Raw genomic sequence first — 14976 nt, 5'->3', positions numbered from 1 at the left:
TACAGTGCAGCTCGTCGGCAGAGCGCCAAGTAGAGCATACGTAATAATCCTTTCGCCTCCGGTATTAATTGGTGCAGACCACGTCCCTGCACTAGGGCCTGATATGGTTTGCCTGTGGGTGAGGATATGTTTGGGTGTCCATGGTGTGGAGCCAATGGTCGGTGGGGACGATCTTGACAGCAGGATCCGTCATAGCCGTCGTCTTACAGATCATGATATCTTTCTCGTAGCTGACTATGAGACACTGCGAGGAGATGACGGTACTGTCAGCGTCCGTTGGATAGTGAGGCACGATGTGTAGCTTCTTGCCGTTTTTTCCTCTTCCATGGCGATGACGCCGTGGTGTCCATGAATCTGATGGAAGCGGCGGGAACGATGCTGGCGGAGGGCCTATCTTATCATCCTCTCCCGTCTTATAGTAAATAAAGGGTCCCATACGGGACGATGGGCTGAAAAACGCCATTTCGGGTAGAGCGCCCGGACGGCACGGACGGCATAATGTATCGGCTGGCCCTAGACTTCGAAGCCTTTGGAACAGCGCCCTCAGCTCGGGCGCGGGTATTCGGCCGTCCGCGATGAGAGCGAGCGCGTCGATGCGGCTATGGGGTATCCACTCTAGATTGAGAACCACAATGTCCGAGTCCAAGGTGCTGGTGCCGAGACGGGCTCGTGGCCAGGTAGGCGCCCACGAGGCCGTGCAGCGCGTGTCGTGGCTGGCATTGTGACACTCAATGTTGAAGCTGTCGAGGCATGTGTGCCAACATTGAATCTCCCCGTCCGCGCTGCTGCTGCCACCAATCGTCGATATGGGCTCTAATGCTGGCCCAAGTGATCTGAACATGATCACATAACTGTACCGTGCCCTGCTGGCCTAGACACCGTCGGTCCGGTTGGTACCCCCGTGACTGCTGGTAGGCGGAGGAAAATTGGCAAATGTCGTGGAGACTGTCGCAGCCATAGCAGTGGAGCCTGCGCTAAAGCAAGCAATCATTCGCACCATTGTGGCTCCTGCGGCGATTCTGTTGAAATTTGCAGTCATCGAAGAGTTGATGCCCATGAGCATCGTTCCAGCGCCTTCAGTTGTCGCACCGGCCATCCCCCTGTAGAAGGCGTCGAAATTGTAGCTCTTCGACATTGTAAAGATGGAAATTTTCACCTCTGATAGAGCGTGGACAATCACGATACTGCGCATCTCTCCAAACGACCGACTGGCTGTTGAGAAGACGAAGGAATATCCTCGAGACTATCCGGAGACATTGTAGCGCAACGACATCGTAGCACAAGAAATCGAATATACGCAGGAGGAGCTCCTCCGGCAGCCGAGTCAGGGGGCAGAAGCGATTGTTGTAGACCTGTGTGGCTATAAGCGGGTCCATGGTGCGCTGCGGGTCGTATAGGGTGAGAGGGAGGTCTTGAGCCAGGTCCCGCTTCTGCCGCTTCTGCCGCCTCTCAGCTTCGCGCGACTCCATCTCCTTGAAAATACGGCTGTTTTCGCGCCGTTTTTGAATCTATCTTGGAAGAAGAAACATTCTTAAGTTTTCTAACGAGCTTGGATGGTTGTAGAGCAAGCGGGGAAGTCGACTCATCCAAGCTTTTATCTGCAAAATGGCCTGTAGCTCTTAGCGGAAGCCGTAATCGCCAGCTTTCAACAACGCCCCAGTGCTACTACTTCAACAAAATCAAGGCATTAGGTACCTAGGTACTCTCTGAATCACTTGCTTTGCCACTTCCAACTCTCCGGACATCTATTGGCCTGGTTCTGTTGGCATCGACCGTGGTGCAGGTTTCTGCTGAGGGCTGGCAATTGATTCAAAATTGACGATTAGCTCCACCGTGATTGGTGCCGCCATGACTGCCTTGATGGATGGTGTCGTTTTGACAGAATTGGTAGCACAATGGCCATATAAACCACTCAGCGTCAAATTCTCCTAAAATTCACCTGTCCTTTTGAGATTGAGACTAGCTATATATACATTATCACCTATCGTGGGGTAACTCAAGCTATAGTACCTATTCAAAGCTGCGACCTATCACTTCACCTTTTCGTGTCGGCACTGTGTAGTCTAGAGTGACTGTCTTCTGACCTCGGGTTTTACACTGGTCTTCTTTAGCAAAGAAGTAACAAAGTGAAGCATAAGCAATATCTGTCTTAAAGTCAGATCACAAGAACACGCAAGACTGCAAGCCTCAACCCATGACCACTATTAGGCAGAAAATGGTCGATAACATTATGCAATACATTCAAGGGTATAAATGGAAAATGCCTCAGATCAGACAGCCAGCTACGCGACAATGCCAAACTCCAAAATCTCAAGCGTAGCCTACTACCCTAGAGCACCAATCAAGCGTTCCTTCGCTCTCTTCCATGTCGTCTGTTTGCCCTCTACTGGCATGCTTCTCACTGTCTCCACAGCCCTCTGTTTCTGTATTTGCTCCTCGCTGAACCAGTTCCCGTGAAGACCGTACGGCACCCTCGTCGGCAAGTGTATCTTGCAGATCACACTCCGCATATCCCGCGCGTCGAGTACCCAGAGATCACTGGTCGCATCAGGCTTGCACTCGCCAAACGCGTCGAGCTGCGCCTCGTCGAACACATAAAAGAGAAGAAAGCCGTCGTCCTCGCTGGCGGCGGATTGCCGAGGTACAAAGCGCGCTTCTTGCGCAAAGTGATGCGGCGGGAGTTTAAAAGCTTGGATTGGGTCTCGGAGGTCTTTCGAGAGGATTACTTCCTGTACGGAACGCGTGTCCACACAACCTGTTACACTTTCTGGAGGCGCGGCCTTGGCACGCGCGAGCAAGGCGTCGACGTTCATTTTGACGATTACATCGATCTTTGTCGCTTTTCCTAGGGCGGCGCCAAAAGAAGCGTTGGACGTGCTGCAGCCGTAGATGTAGCGAGCGGAGGACATCTCAACGTGCGGGGCCACAGTAGGGAACTCAAAAGGAATGCTTGACAGTGCGTATTGATCCGTGATATTGTTGGATGCGGTGTTCGAGACGTCAAAGCGGTAGTAATAGAGGCGACACTGCTCTTCGTCGTCTTCTGAGATGGGTGGCGTAGGTGGGCCGTATCTTGCCAGATGATCTTGCGAAAGCAGAGCAGTATGTTCGGTACTCGTTTCCTTCTCCAGATCCTTCACATTATCGTCTTCATCGTACTTTGCGAAGAATGACATGCGCTTCCTGTCCTGTGGTTCCTTATGATTCGGATGCGGTGGTGGTGTGAGGTTTCCTGCACTGAAGACTAGTGATGCGGATGTCAAGCGACAAGCCAGCATATTGACCGCAACCGTATGACCTGCACTATCCGCCTCATCCCAAGTATTAGCTGTGTGGAAAATGCAGCAACCACTAGTCTCAAACCAGCGGACTGCTGAAGGATCTTGTCGGGGGAAAACTCCAAATCGTGCTGGTTTCTCGGGCTCGTACGCGACCACAGGCTTATTCTTCATCATGTTAAATGGAGAAAGGCTGAGTGGTAAGTCCAGAATAACGGTATGACGCTGCGAAACACCGAAATCGTGCATCATCTTACCGCCCGAGCAGCCTGGCACTGGCGCGTTCAGCAGCTTTTCATGCGCTAGTCGTTCTGGTGAGGATTGCGATTGCTCTCGGGGCAGGACAGAATAATGGACAAAGGGCGGAAGGAAATTGCAGTGAAACAGCATCATTTCGCCAGTCGCAGGGTCGACTTTTGGGTGTCCAGTGGTCCACTCGCGCATCCAGCTATTCAAACCGGTACCACCGAAACCAGGACCGTCGTCTTTCTGCTCTTGCATAGGTTCACCTTCTGTCCGATTTCCGTCGTACCAGCCGACAGTCTCGAGCCCTGGAAGATGGACACGTATAGGAGGCCCGCTCTCGCAGGTCGCCAGCGCCCGTCCGTCGTGATACAAAATACTTGTATTGGCGACACTGATCCTCTTGATACTTTGGGCAGAGCCGGGAAGATGCGATAACAGTACCAAGATGGCGGTTCGGAATATACTCCAGACAATGACAAACAAACGCGCTACCGGGTTCACCAAGGTCGCAATACTTGGTGTAATGGGCGTCCGAAGCGTTGCATTCTCAAACGTCGATAGGCACAGGTCGGTCAAGATGTATTGATTGACAAAGCGTGGCGTAGGTTTCTTCGTACCGGCTGCAGCGCGATCAAACCAAACACCCGTGAGCATGCCATCGCCATCAAACCAATGGGCCTCTCGTCCAAGATCCGAATTAGAGATGGGATTGCCACCATTCCGCACGTACATGCCCCCTTGGAGTTCATCTGGAACATTGCCGGAGTACTCAACGGGTCGTGGACCTGAAGTGGTGGTCACCGGCGCAAAGTTGCCAGCCAGATAGCTACAGAACAATCAGCGACGGGAGTAACTAGTCGGGTGCCTAAAGTACTAACGGATGAGTTGCATATTGCTTCTTCTCGCGTCCATTCTTGGACATGGTGAAGCTCCAGGACTTCGCCGCATTGAGTGGCAGCAACGACGGACGATGTTTGGCGTATGTCGTTCGAGCACCCAGGTGGAGGAGTGCCCTTGGCTCAAATCTCATCCTCGGACCTGCTCCAGGCGAAGCACATGTGAAACTGGGTGGGTGTTTGCCGTCTTCGTCATCCGATCACTGAGGTGACGGGAACGTGACACGCGCTCGTCAGGTACCGGGTTCATCGGAAGCTGCAAGCACAGATGACAGCAACATGGCATGATGCTGCCCGGGCTGCCCCAACGTTGCCATCTTGTTGTGTCTGTATCTGGGAGTGATCGGCGCTATTTTTCCATGACGACATGTTGGAGCTTAATGAGCCGCCCTAAGCCGCATCTGGACGACGCCCCATCCGCTAGCATATCCACGACCGGCGCGTCATTCCCTCCTTGACCACACCCCAGACATCACAATGGCGTCTTTTCCATCTGCTGCCGTCCGAACGCTGTCCTCTAGCACCGTACCCCGCGTTTGGTGCCCATCTATCGACGTGCTTGACGCGCCGTGACCGTTGATAAGCGGGTGTATGTGAAAGAGCGATCTACGGCTGACTATGGGTTTTGACTATGCACTCGTGTACGTGGGGCTCACAATTGGAAAATTTGTTGCTACTGACCGCAGTTGTGTAGCCATGTCAAATACACTATACCGCCTGCAATCTTGCTCACTCTGTTCTATCGGCCATTGTTCACGCGATTGGACGTCTACAAAGTCGCTTTTCTGGTAACGGTACGTACATACGAGTACGCATTGTAACTTTCTCTCACGGAAACAGATCGCAGTTCTCTCCACTATACCATGGGATTCATACCTCATCCAAACCGGCATCTGGAGTTACCCTAGTCATGTCATTGTGGGACCGAAACTGTTTGACATTCCCCTAGAGGAAGTCTTCTTCTTCGTCATCCAAACGTATAACTCCTCGTTGTTGTATATTATCTTGAGCAGACCAACCTTTCAACCCTTGTATCTTCGTGTAGAACGACAGAGTTCCCAACCGCTAGGCCCATGCAACCAGCAATGGCGGTGGTATAAACGCCTTGGGCAACTTGTATTAGCTGTCACCATCGGCTGGGGTTGGCATCAGGTTGTCGACAATGGTGTAGGCACGTACACCGGTCTAATACTCATTTGGGCTGCTCCGTTTCTCTTACTTCTCTGGTAATATGACACTGCATAACATTTGGATTGAAGCTCATTGTGACACAGGAGTCTTGCATATCAATTCATCTTAGGATTACCTTTGTCCAACACTGTCCTACCGATCGCGCTACCGACGATCTATCTTTGGATTGTCGACACTTTGGCCCTAAAACGAGGCACTTGGGTCATTAACTCCGGCACAAAATATGGTTTGCATCTGTGGGATGGCCTCGAGATCGAGGAAGCACTGTTCTTCCTGTTGACCAACACCCTGATCGTCTTCGGGCAACTCGCATTCGACAATGCTTTGGCCATCTTGTATACGTTTCCAAAGCTCTTCCCCAGTGCAGCAGTGCTCCCTTCACCGATCGTTCTCATTAAAGCGCTTTTTACACCTACCTCCGCCTACGACGAAGCGCGTCTGATTGGGTTGCAGGAGGCTGTAGTTCGCTTGAAGCGGAAAAGTCGGAGTTTCTATCTTGCTTCATCAACGTTCCAGGGGCAACTTCGGTCAGATTTGATGCTATTGTATTCATTCTGTCGCGTCGCCGACGACCTTGTCGATAATGCATCTTCTGCCGAGGATGCAAAGATGTGGATCGCCAAACTACACCGCTTTCTCGACATGGCCTACAGTAACGAGGACGAGTCCGACAGTTCGATCGAACCGTACGTTGTAGACAATTTCCCCCGGGATACGCGATCCGCCTTGCTTCAGTTACCATGCTCTAGACTATCACGTCAACCTCTGCAAGACCTTCTGCGCGGCTTCGATATGGATCTTGCCTTCAATAGCGCACCTCCGATACAGACTGAAGCCGACCTCCAAGTCTATGCGCAAAGAGTTGCTGGAACCGTTGCACAGATGTGTAATGAGCTCATATTTCACATCTATTCCACATCGCTGTCATTGAAGGACCAACGTCGAATCATTCAATCTGGCAATCGTATGGGAATAGCACTTCAATATGTCAACATTGCCCGCGATATCTCTGTAGACGCTAAGATTGGACGTGTCTACCTACCCATTACATGGTTGAAGGGGGCTGGAAAAACATACGACTCCATACTTCAAAGCCCAGAAGGCGCTGGAGTCGAGGAATTGCGTTCGAAACTTCTTGACAAGGCTTTCGCGCTATACGAGGAAGCTCGGGGCGCCATCGAAGAACTTCCAGCCGAAGCTCGCGGACCTATTAGAGTCGCTGTAGAGAGCTACATGGAGATCGGTAGAGTTCTGCGACAAAAAGGGTATGCTGTCAAAGCGGGTAGGGCTACTGTGCCACGATGGAGGCGTCTCGGTGTAGCTTGGAAGACTCTCAACCGTTGAATCTCTCTAGACAAATGATACCCAAGCATTCACTAGACTGCGGGGTTCAGTTGCATTGCATGCACGTTGTGTCAATCCCTTGCATATCCTTTTGAGACATGGATGTTACTCGAGATACCATAGTAGTTCCATTATCAGATCATACCCAAGCACACGCATCACATGGCAACTGCGGAGTCAGTATACCGGCAGATGCTCTCACTAGCACTTGTCAGCCACGATGGTCGAGACGCATCACTAGCGCGAAAGCGGGGATTAACGTGCGATCGGCCGCGGTATGCCAGATCCGTTGAACGAGGCTGCCATCAACAAGAGGGGTTCCAATCACACGTTAGCAGCCTACCCTTTATTCGCGGAGTGATGTAAAACCAAGCTCAGAAGATCGACGTCAATTGGAAGTAAGCTTTCGGCGAATTGCGGTCGCTAAGCTACTTCCCGCTAGTGCATTGTTCGCGGCATGGTGTGAATGAGTGTTGATATCATCGGCGCTAGTATCTAGAGCATTTCCGCACGCTCAAGGCTGGAAGGCGAGCAGAAAATGCAAGCCAACTTTAATATCACCACGGGAAATGGCGTTTGAACACGGAAGATGTGCCAGGGTATAAGTGGAGACCATGAGCTGTCGATGAGGTTGATTATTTCTCGTTAGGTAAGGGCCATCGTTCCGATACTGTGGTTTCCCTCTTACCCTGGTATATCTGGCGGTGGGGATCGGAAAACGTGCTGTGATCTAGCAACATTACTGCTGGTAAGGATGATGCTATCGAAATAAGCTTTCTGCATAAGCGTTTTGCTTTCGTCATACCTTGATAGTCTGACCAGTGGGCATATATCATGTGTTATGGCACCTCGTCGGCGTCCCGAGCATATCATCGTCACAATCAGTTGTTTATACTCTCACTACTCGAAAAATCGAAGGAGTGCAACAAATTTACGAAAATGGGTCTTTTAGGAGAACGAGGCCTCGAGCTCGAACGCCGCAACAATGCGTTGCGTCTGAATGGTGAGTCTTGATCAGATTCGCTGCTATTCGGAACCATAACTCACACCCTTAGGTAACACTGTCAATGGCGCCACAGCGGACATTGGCATCACCACCAGAGGTTCAGACTGGTACTTCGCGGTATGCGCCGTGATGACAGTCGCTGGTTTTGCCTTCATGGGTCTTGCGCTTCGCAGGCCACGCCACACCCGTATCTTCCACTACATCACGTCTGCCGTCGTCTTCACTGCCGCCATCGCATACTTCACAATGGGCTCCAACCTCGGCTTCACCCCGATCCAGGTCGAGTTCTTCCGCTCTGATTCCAAGGTTAGGGGCACATTCCGCGAGATCTTCTACGTCAGATATATCGATTGGTTCATCACCACACCTCTACTCTTGATGGACCTGATGTTAACCGCGGGCATGCCCTGGCCGACCATCATGTTTGTGATCTTCGCCGACTGGGTCATGATCATCACGGGTCTTGTCGGCGCGCTCGTCGTATCCCGGTACAAATGGGGCTTCTTCACCTTCGGCTGCTTCGCCCTCTTCTACATCCTGTACCATCTCGGCTGGGAATCCCGCCGCAACGCAAACCGCTACGGGAAAGACGTCGGCAGGGCCTTCCTCTTCTGCGGCGCCCTCACCTCGGTTCTCTGGCTCTGCTACCCCATCGCTTGGGGCGTCTGCGAAGGCGGCAATATCATCGCGCCGGACTCTGAAGCAGTCTTTTACGGCATCCTTGACTTGCTTGCTAAGCCTGTGTTCGGCGCGCTGTTGATCTGGGGACATCGCAATATCGAGCCGTCGCGGTTGGGACTCCACATTAGGGATTATGACAACGATGTTGCGGTCAACGAGAAGCATCGTCCGACGAATGATTATGGCGTTCCCGCATCTGGTCACACTGGCGAAACCACTGGGGCAACCACTGGTGCGACGAACACAGCCACCAGCGGAACGACTACGACTCCCGCGGCTGCTCCGAACTCTGATGGCCTTGGTGGCAACGTTCCGACTCACACCCCAGGGGTTTAGACCACTTGGTGAAAATGAGCGCCGATGAGCGCCGATACTATCGACTAAAAGGCGGGTGCCAAAAACTACCGAATCGACCATCACGCGACGGAATGATCAGCGATCTTTTTGTTCGTCCTTGAAACATCTATACTTTTCACCGTTGCATCACGAACTCCTGCCCAAGGATTAATAACCAGAATTACGGTGGATGATCTTGCAATGTTTTCCAATACCCAGTACGAGAGCGATTCTTCTTCCCTTTTTTGGTGCTATACAATCCACGCATAACGCTCGTTTGACACCTTACATATAGTACTTAACAAAGTCCTCCCTCCTTTTCCGAAACTCTTGTCTATGATGTTTGTGACGGGAAAGCACCGTAGCAAGAGCAATCCGGGTGGTTTATATCCATTTGTGGTGTGATAACCGGTTTGTCTTATCATAGTCAATGATAAATTGATTCGAGTGCCGATTTCGGAACGAAGCTGTCTATATTAATCACTCTATGGCCGAAAAGCTCTTATCTCATCTCAGCAGCGCCATTTTTACGTCGCTGTCTCTTCGAGACTCCAAGCTCTTCATCCCATATTGACACTATCCGTACTTCAAGTGGTCCATCCATAGAAGAAAAGAAATAGCAACGATCAGGTAATTAATTTCGCCTTAGCACTTACTACCTGCATTTCACAGAAAAGAAGCGAAGTATTTGATTGTGCACAAAACGAAATTTTGTTTCAGAAGCACAGATAAGAGGAAAAGCTTGTGGGGGGGGGGTTTTTTTTTTTTGCAACGGGAGAAGCAGTCAGGAAGGTGTTGTCATGGAGATGTCTGGTGGACATTTCCAAAGGCATTTCAGTCATGGAGGGCGGCTTGATACTAATATGGGTGGGCTGTAGATAGGTATATAGCTTGAGAGGGGTTCGTGCACTATGCAAAGGTCGCCCATAGTTTGGGCCGTTGAGTTTACAACGGAATGTGCGATTCACTTTCCCGGCTTGTTTGCATGTGCCTTAGGTAGGAGAGGCCGTAGAAAATGAAGTGAATTGACAAGAGTTTAGTGTTGAGTGGTGGTGCTAGGATGGAACACTTTTGAACGCGCGCAAGGATTCATAGCACGGATGTCTACGCACATAAGCCCTTATCGCCCATTCCATTTGGATAGACGTTCACTCTTCAGATTGCTCGCGGTGTTCATGATGCCAAAGACAACGTGTTCCACGCACAGTTGTTGACTAAGCCCATGTGATGCTGAAGAAAGGGTTGATAATGTCTAGGTCGGCACAGCGAAACTGCCGCAGGGGGGTCATCATGATATTTGTACAGCGGTTCGTAACATCTCGCAACAATCGGAAAACCGTCTCCTACAGCGAATAAACGCAGCGTCCCTACACTGCCGCTCAGGATTTCCGAAAGGTGGAGTCTCTTGATGCCGTTGAGGTTCCGGATATCCGCCTGATTGGTCGGATTCTTCTCCGACCACAGGTCAGCTGATAGGCAGCGTCGTTCCTTTGCCGAATATGAACGTCCAACGCACGATATGCGCAGAAAGATGCAGATGTTGAGCGCAAAATGGTGTGCTCGGAATAACTCATCCCCAGAATTGTGCATTGCTCCCCGCATAGCGCAATTGCGCTACCCCGCATTCTGTTCCCTAAGGTGTATATATATCGACGCAGTGTGCATTCCATGTCGCGCGCGGTCATTACCAAATCCTCTTCCTGATCTGCTTAGGTCGCGAGCAGTTCTACCTGTCGGACCTTTCCCCTTATCGCCATGTCCCTCAATCAGGAGAAAAGCGAAATCCAGTTGGACGAGAAACGCAATTCAATTGATGAGACAAAACCAGCGCAGATTGTCCAGATTGACAATTTCAACGTCTTGGGGTTAAGTGAGGAAGATGCAGCGTTCTACACCGGCTTCTCGGAGCAACGGCGGAAGAAGGTCATTCACAAGGTCGACGTGCGATTAGTGCCAATGCTCGCGATATTATACCTCATCTCGCACATTGATCGCGCAAATATTGGCGTAGGTTGCGGTTCCCCTAGAGGCTTTATGTGATACTGACGAACTATCCATAGAACGCAAAAATCGAAGGCTTAGTCGAAGATCTCGGCCTCAGCGGTGTTCAATGGAACATAGTCCTATCCGTGTTCTTCGTGCCCTACGTCTTACTTGAAGTTCCATCGAACATGCTTCTCAAGAAGTTTAAGCGCCCATCAGTGTACCTTGGTATTCTGATTACAATCTGGGGTGTCATCATGACAATGATGGGCGTGGTACAGAATTTTGCTGGGCTTCTAGTGACTCGCATTCTACTTGGTGTTTTCGAGTAAGTTCCGTGGTGCGCAGATCGTGCTTTTTTGGTTGACGTGTGATAGGGCCGGTTTCTTCCCCGGTGCGATATATCTTTGCTCGGCGTGGTACATGCCGAAAGATCTTGCGACACGCATATCATACTTCTACTGCGCATCGGCTCTGTCTGGAGCTTTCAGTGGACTACTCGCTGCCGCGATCGCCAATATGGACGGGGTCGGTGGATACGAGGGCTGGCGATGGATTTTCTTGCTCGAGGGAATCGCAACTGTTTTGCTCGGTGTCAGTTGCTTCTTCCTCTTGGTGGATTCCCCAGCTCTGAGCGGGCGTTGGCTCGACCAGGACGAAATCCGCTTTTTAGAGCTCCAGAGATTCATCAAAGACGGTGGAAAGTTTCAAGAGGAAGGGTCCAGTTTTCGCTGGAGAGACCTAAAGATGGTTGTATGCAACTGGCGGTTGTACTTGCAAGCGTACATACTGCTTGGTACCTCGGCTTGCTCCTACGGTCGGTTGACATCCTCCTGTACAAGTTGCTTGACTAATAGCAGCAGGAACGAAGTTTACTCTGCCAACTATCACCAAGTCGATGGGGTTCAGCAATACCAATGCGCAGTTGATGAGTGTTCCACCTTACGTCGCAGGCGCCATCAGCTCGATATTTTTCGCACGGCTATCCGATCGATTCTTTTGGCGACTACCTTTCGTTGCAATGCCATTGTCTCTAATATTCATCGGGTACTCCATAATCATCTCTTTCCACGGAGACCTCGGAGGACATATCGGCCCCGCAATATTCGGTATCATCTTGACCTGCATGGGTATTTATCCCATTCAGCCTGCTGCGTCATCTTGGGCTGCGAACAACCTTGCACCATCGTCGCGACGTTCGATCGGTGTTGCATTCAACATATGCGTTGGTAATATAGGTGGCGTTATTGGGTCTTATATGTACCTCGACTCAGAGAAGCCAACGTACTATACTGGCTTTGGACTTTCTCTAGCATTTGGAGCAAGCATGTTCATAGTTGCTTTCCTACTCGAGCTGTCTTACAAGTGGGGCAACCACAGGAAAGAGAGCATTGGCGAGGACGAAGTTCGTGCAAAATACACGGACCAGCAGTTGATGGACATGGGCGACAAGTCCCCATTGTTCAAGTATGTGCTTTAGGAGGTTTAGTGGTCTTAGATGGATAGCAGGCAAAGAACCAATTGAATCCTCATGTATGCCTATCTAAGAGAGCGGAGTATGCTGAGCGGCCTCCTGCATCCAGTCAACCGATTCGGTCTCGAGCGCCGGGAATGGACCAAAGGCGGAGGAATCCAAATCAAGCCAATCAGTTGTTTGCCAGTCATCGAGAAAATCGGGTATGTGAGAAGTGGTAGCATCGCTAGGACTCTCGAACAAACTGTCCTCATGACCGGATATCGCGCTTGTAGGCTGAATTATGGGCATTGCAAGGCCTTCATGTGAGCCTTGCTCGACAAACTCATCGGAGCTCACGTTCGTCGGGAGGTACCGGCCGAACTTCTTCTTGGCCTCAGCGCGTAGCTCCCGAAGAATGATACTGTAACGACGTGACGGGGAATTTGTTGCGGTAGCTTGAGCGAGGTGATTCAAGCATCTCTCGGCACGATCAAAGATGCCTGGGTAGCGCTGAACCGCGTCTTCATCGTTGTTCTTGCGCTGTATAGCCCAAACGTATACGACCACAAGCGCACAGAAGGAGACATAGTGAGTCCACCAAAAAGCATGGAAGAGTTTGCCGTCGCGTGCCATTCGATCTACTATCTCGAGCACAGATTGGGCAGCCACGATGCATTCGTCGATGCCTTGTTCAGCTAGTGCGCGAATTTCTTGGGAATGCCGGTTAATATTCTTTAGCAAGAACGGTCGATGGACGAGCATCACAGCGTGGTAATATGAGATTTTCAGAGCGATTGCTTGTCGTCGGAAGGACGGGATGAGACTGGAGGGATTTACGACTCCAAGGATTGGCGGCAGTTGCGCTTTCCACTTTTGCAGTTCAGAACTCAGTCTATGCGCAGACGTAATGCGCTCTTGCTCCGGTATCTGTTTGATCGAGTAGACTTCGCGTGAAACTCGCTCAGCGATCCGCGCAAGCATTGCATGATGAATTAAGGCGTTGATATGACAATCGTCAGTTCCAACCTCAGAAGGGCCGACAGATGTCATGTCTTCGTCGTTGATAGAGTCAGGCAGGTCTTGATCAATGTCTTCGTCGTGATAGTGTCGCGGGCGTCCAAAAACGACACCAAGATACTTGTCGAGAGTATACGCCACCCAAAAGGTTCTTTTTCGACACTGCTCTTCGACGTAGTCTTGCGGCTGATTCTTCTTTCGGCGATTTTTCCGGCGATGCAAGCCCAAGGCCGAGATGATGAGGACCGTGTGACCGAAGGCATACCAGGCTTGGTTCATTCGTGAGGATGAAAGCATGTATAAGACTTGTATGAGGCGGGCTTGGGCAGACTCCAGTTGGGGATAACCTGTTTCGGCATCGACGAGATGTACAGACTCGCAAAACAACTCGTCTGCGCGGCAAAGCGACAATTCAATGTCTTTTGGCGAGTTGACACTGCTGTTGACTTTGGCCTCATGGAAACTAGCGAATGCGAGAATAGCCAAGACTATGGCTGCCTGTGGGCGCGTGATGCCATGCGAAAGGTCGCTCGAGTTGCTCGCGTTCTCTACAACCTTCTTCAGCCAACGTTCGACTGTCGGTCGATGTAACATTCTATACGTAGCAATGCAAACGTCGAAATACATCGCGGCCAGCTCAAGAGACTTAGGCAGTGGTGGTATTTGCACGTTCCCGAGCCTGTGGAACGGCTTGTCGCCAGCGGAAATCAGCAGTTGGTGCTCATGCATGTTTCCCACTGTTCCATCAACGGGCTGCCCGACTTGATGACTGGAGAGTCGTTGCCAGGCTCGATGAAGGAACGAAAGCCCTGACGTCGAATCCGCATATTGTCCGGAAACCTCTAGTTCCGGTGATGCTCGAGAAGGTACTTCCTGGATCTGGGGTAACTCTAATACCTGCGGTGCTGGTTCAGCTTGATGAGTCGGAGAAGTATCTGTGGTCATGTCGACACATGACATGGATCTCGATGGTCCGCCCGATGGAGGTGTTGGAGGTCTTCCACGCGAGTACCGTGATTCATATAAGCAGGTTAACTGTTTCTGCGCACAGCTGTCGCATGGTCGAGTGCCGGAGCACTTGGCCTTTTTCGCTTTACAGACATCGCATGCTCGCGTCACCTTGCGCTTCTGTGGTGGCTCCCCCGTGATGATGGTGATGCTCCGCTTCTTCGATGCCTCCGGATTCATGGCTCCTTTTGGATTTCCATAATGTAGGCGAAGCATCCATGATCTAAGGACGCGGGATGAATCCGGATATCTAGTCCGGATTTATTGCCGAGGTTAGTGGTTCGTGAACTAAGCTGTTTTAGGTTTTCCGGCTCACAGATCCAGCCTGTGTCGGATTCATCCGAACAAAAGACACCTCAGTAAGCTGAATGTTGTCTCCCAGCACATTGCGAGGTTCTTGGTATTCTTACTGACGAGAATGTTGCTTATTCCGGATGGGACTTGCCCCTACGTATACGGCCATATTCAACTCCCAACTCATTGCACTGCCTGCACAGGCGCAAAAGTGCCCGCGGTGGACTCCTGCACATTGGG

General features: G+C 51.0%; 5 protein-coding genes across 5 annotated transcripts; 3 read left to right on the top strand and 2 right to left on the bottom strand.

The window, feature by feature from the left end:
* Positions 1–2324: 2324 nt before the first annotated feature.
* N0V89_001827 (uncharacterized protein) lies at positions 2325–4446 on the bottom strand (the record flags this gene model as incomplete). The annotated part of the gene is made up of 2 exons (XM_056210638.1): positions 2325–4350; positions 4403–4446. The coding sequence occupies 2 exons, from the start codon at positions 4444–4446 to the stop codon at positions 2325–2327; spliced, it is 2070 nt and encodes a 689-aa protein (XP_056074111.1).
* A 592-nt stretch (positions 4447–5038) lies between these two features.
* Positions 5039–6955, top strand: N0V89_001826 (uncharacterized protein; the record flags this gene model as incomplete). The annotated part of the gene is made up of 4 exons (XM_056210637.1): positions 5039–5061; positions 5115–5214; positions 5261–5646; positions 5695–6955. The coding sequence occupies 4 exons, from the start codon at positions 5039–5041 to the stop codon at positions 6953–6955; spliced, it is 1770 nt and encodes a 589-aa protein (XP_056074110.1).
* Positions 6956–7894: 939 nt separating this feature from the next.
* Positions 7895–8978, top strand: N0V89_001825 (uncharacterized protein; the record flags this gene model as incomplete). Its single annotated transcript, XM_056210636.1, has 2 exons — positions 7895–7958; positions 8011–8978. The coding sequence occupies 2 exons, from the start codon at positions 7895–7897 to the stop codon at positions 8976–8978; spliced, it is 1032 nt and encodes a 343-aa protein (XP_056074109.1).
* Positions 8979–10733: 1755 nt separating this feature from the next.
* On the top strand, positions 10734–12441 carry N0V89_001824 (uncharacterized protein; the record flags this gene model as incomplete). The annotated part of the gene is made up of 4 exons (XM_056210635.1): positions 10734–10985; positions 11039–11289; positions 11339–11778; positions 11825–12441. 4 exons carry the CDS (start codon positions 10734–10736, stop codon positions 12439–12441), a joined length of 1560 nt encoding a protein of 519 aa, XP_056074108.1.
* A 63-nt stretch (positions 12442–12504) lies between these two features.
* N0V89_001823 (uncharacterized protein) lies at positions 12505–14180 on the bottom strand (the record flags this gene model as incomplete). Its single annotated transcript, XM_056210634.1, has 2 exons — positions 12505–14113; positions 14173–14180. 2 exons carry the CDS (start codon positions 14178–14180, stop codon positions 12505–12507), a joined length of 1617 nt encoding a protein of 538 aa, XP_056074107.1.
* Positions 14181–14976: the final 796 nt, after the last annotated feature.

The sequence above is a fragment of the Didymosphaeria variabile genome (assembly GCF_027946475.1).
Source record: "Didymosphaeria variabile strain IMI 356815 chromosome Unknown scaffold_2, whole genome shotgun sequence".
NCBI classification, from domain to species: domain Eukaryota; kingdom Fungi; phylum Ascomycota; class Dothideomycetes; order Pleosporales; family Didymosphaeriaceae; genus Didymosphaeria; species Didymosphaeria variabile.
This window is presented reverse-complemented; position numbering and strand designations above follow the sequence as displayed.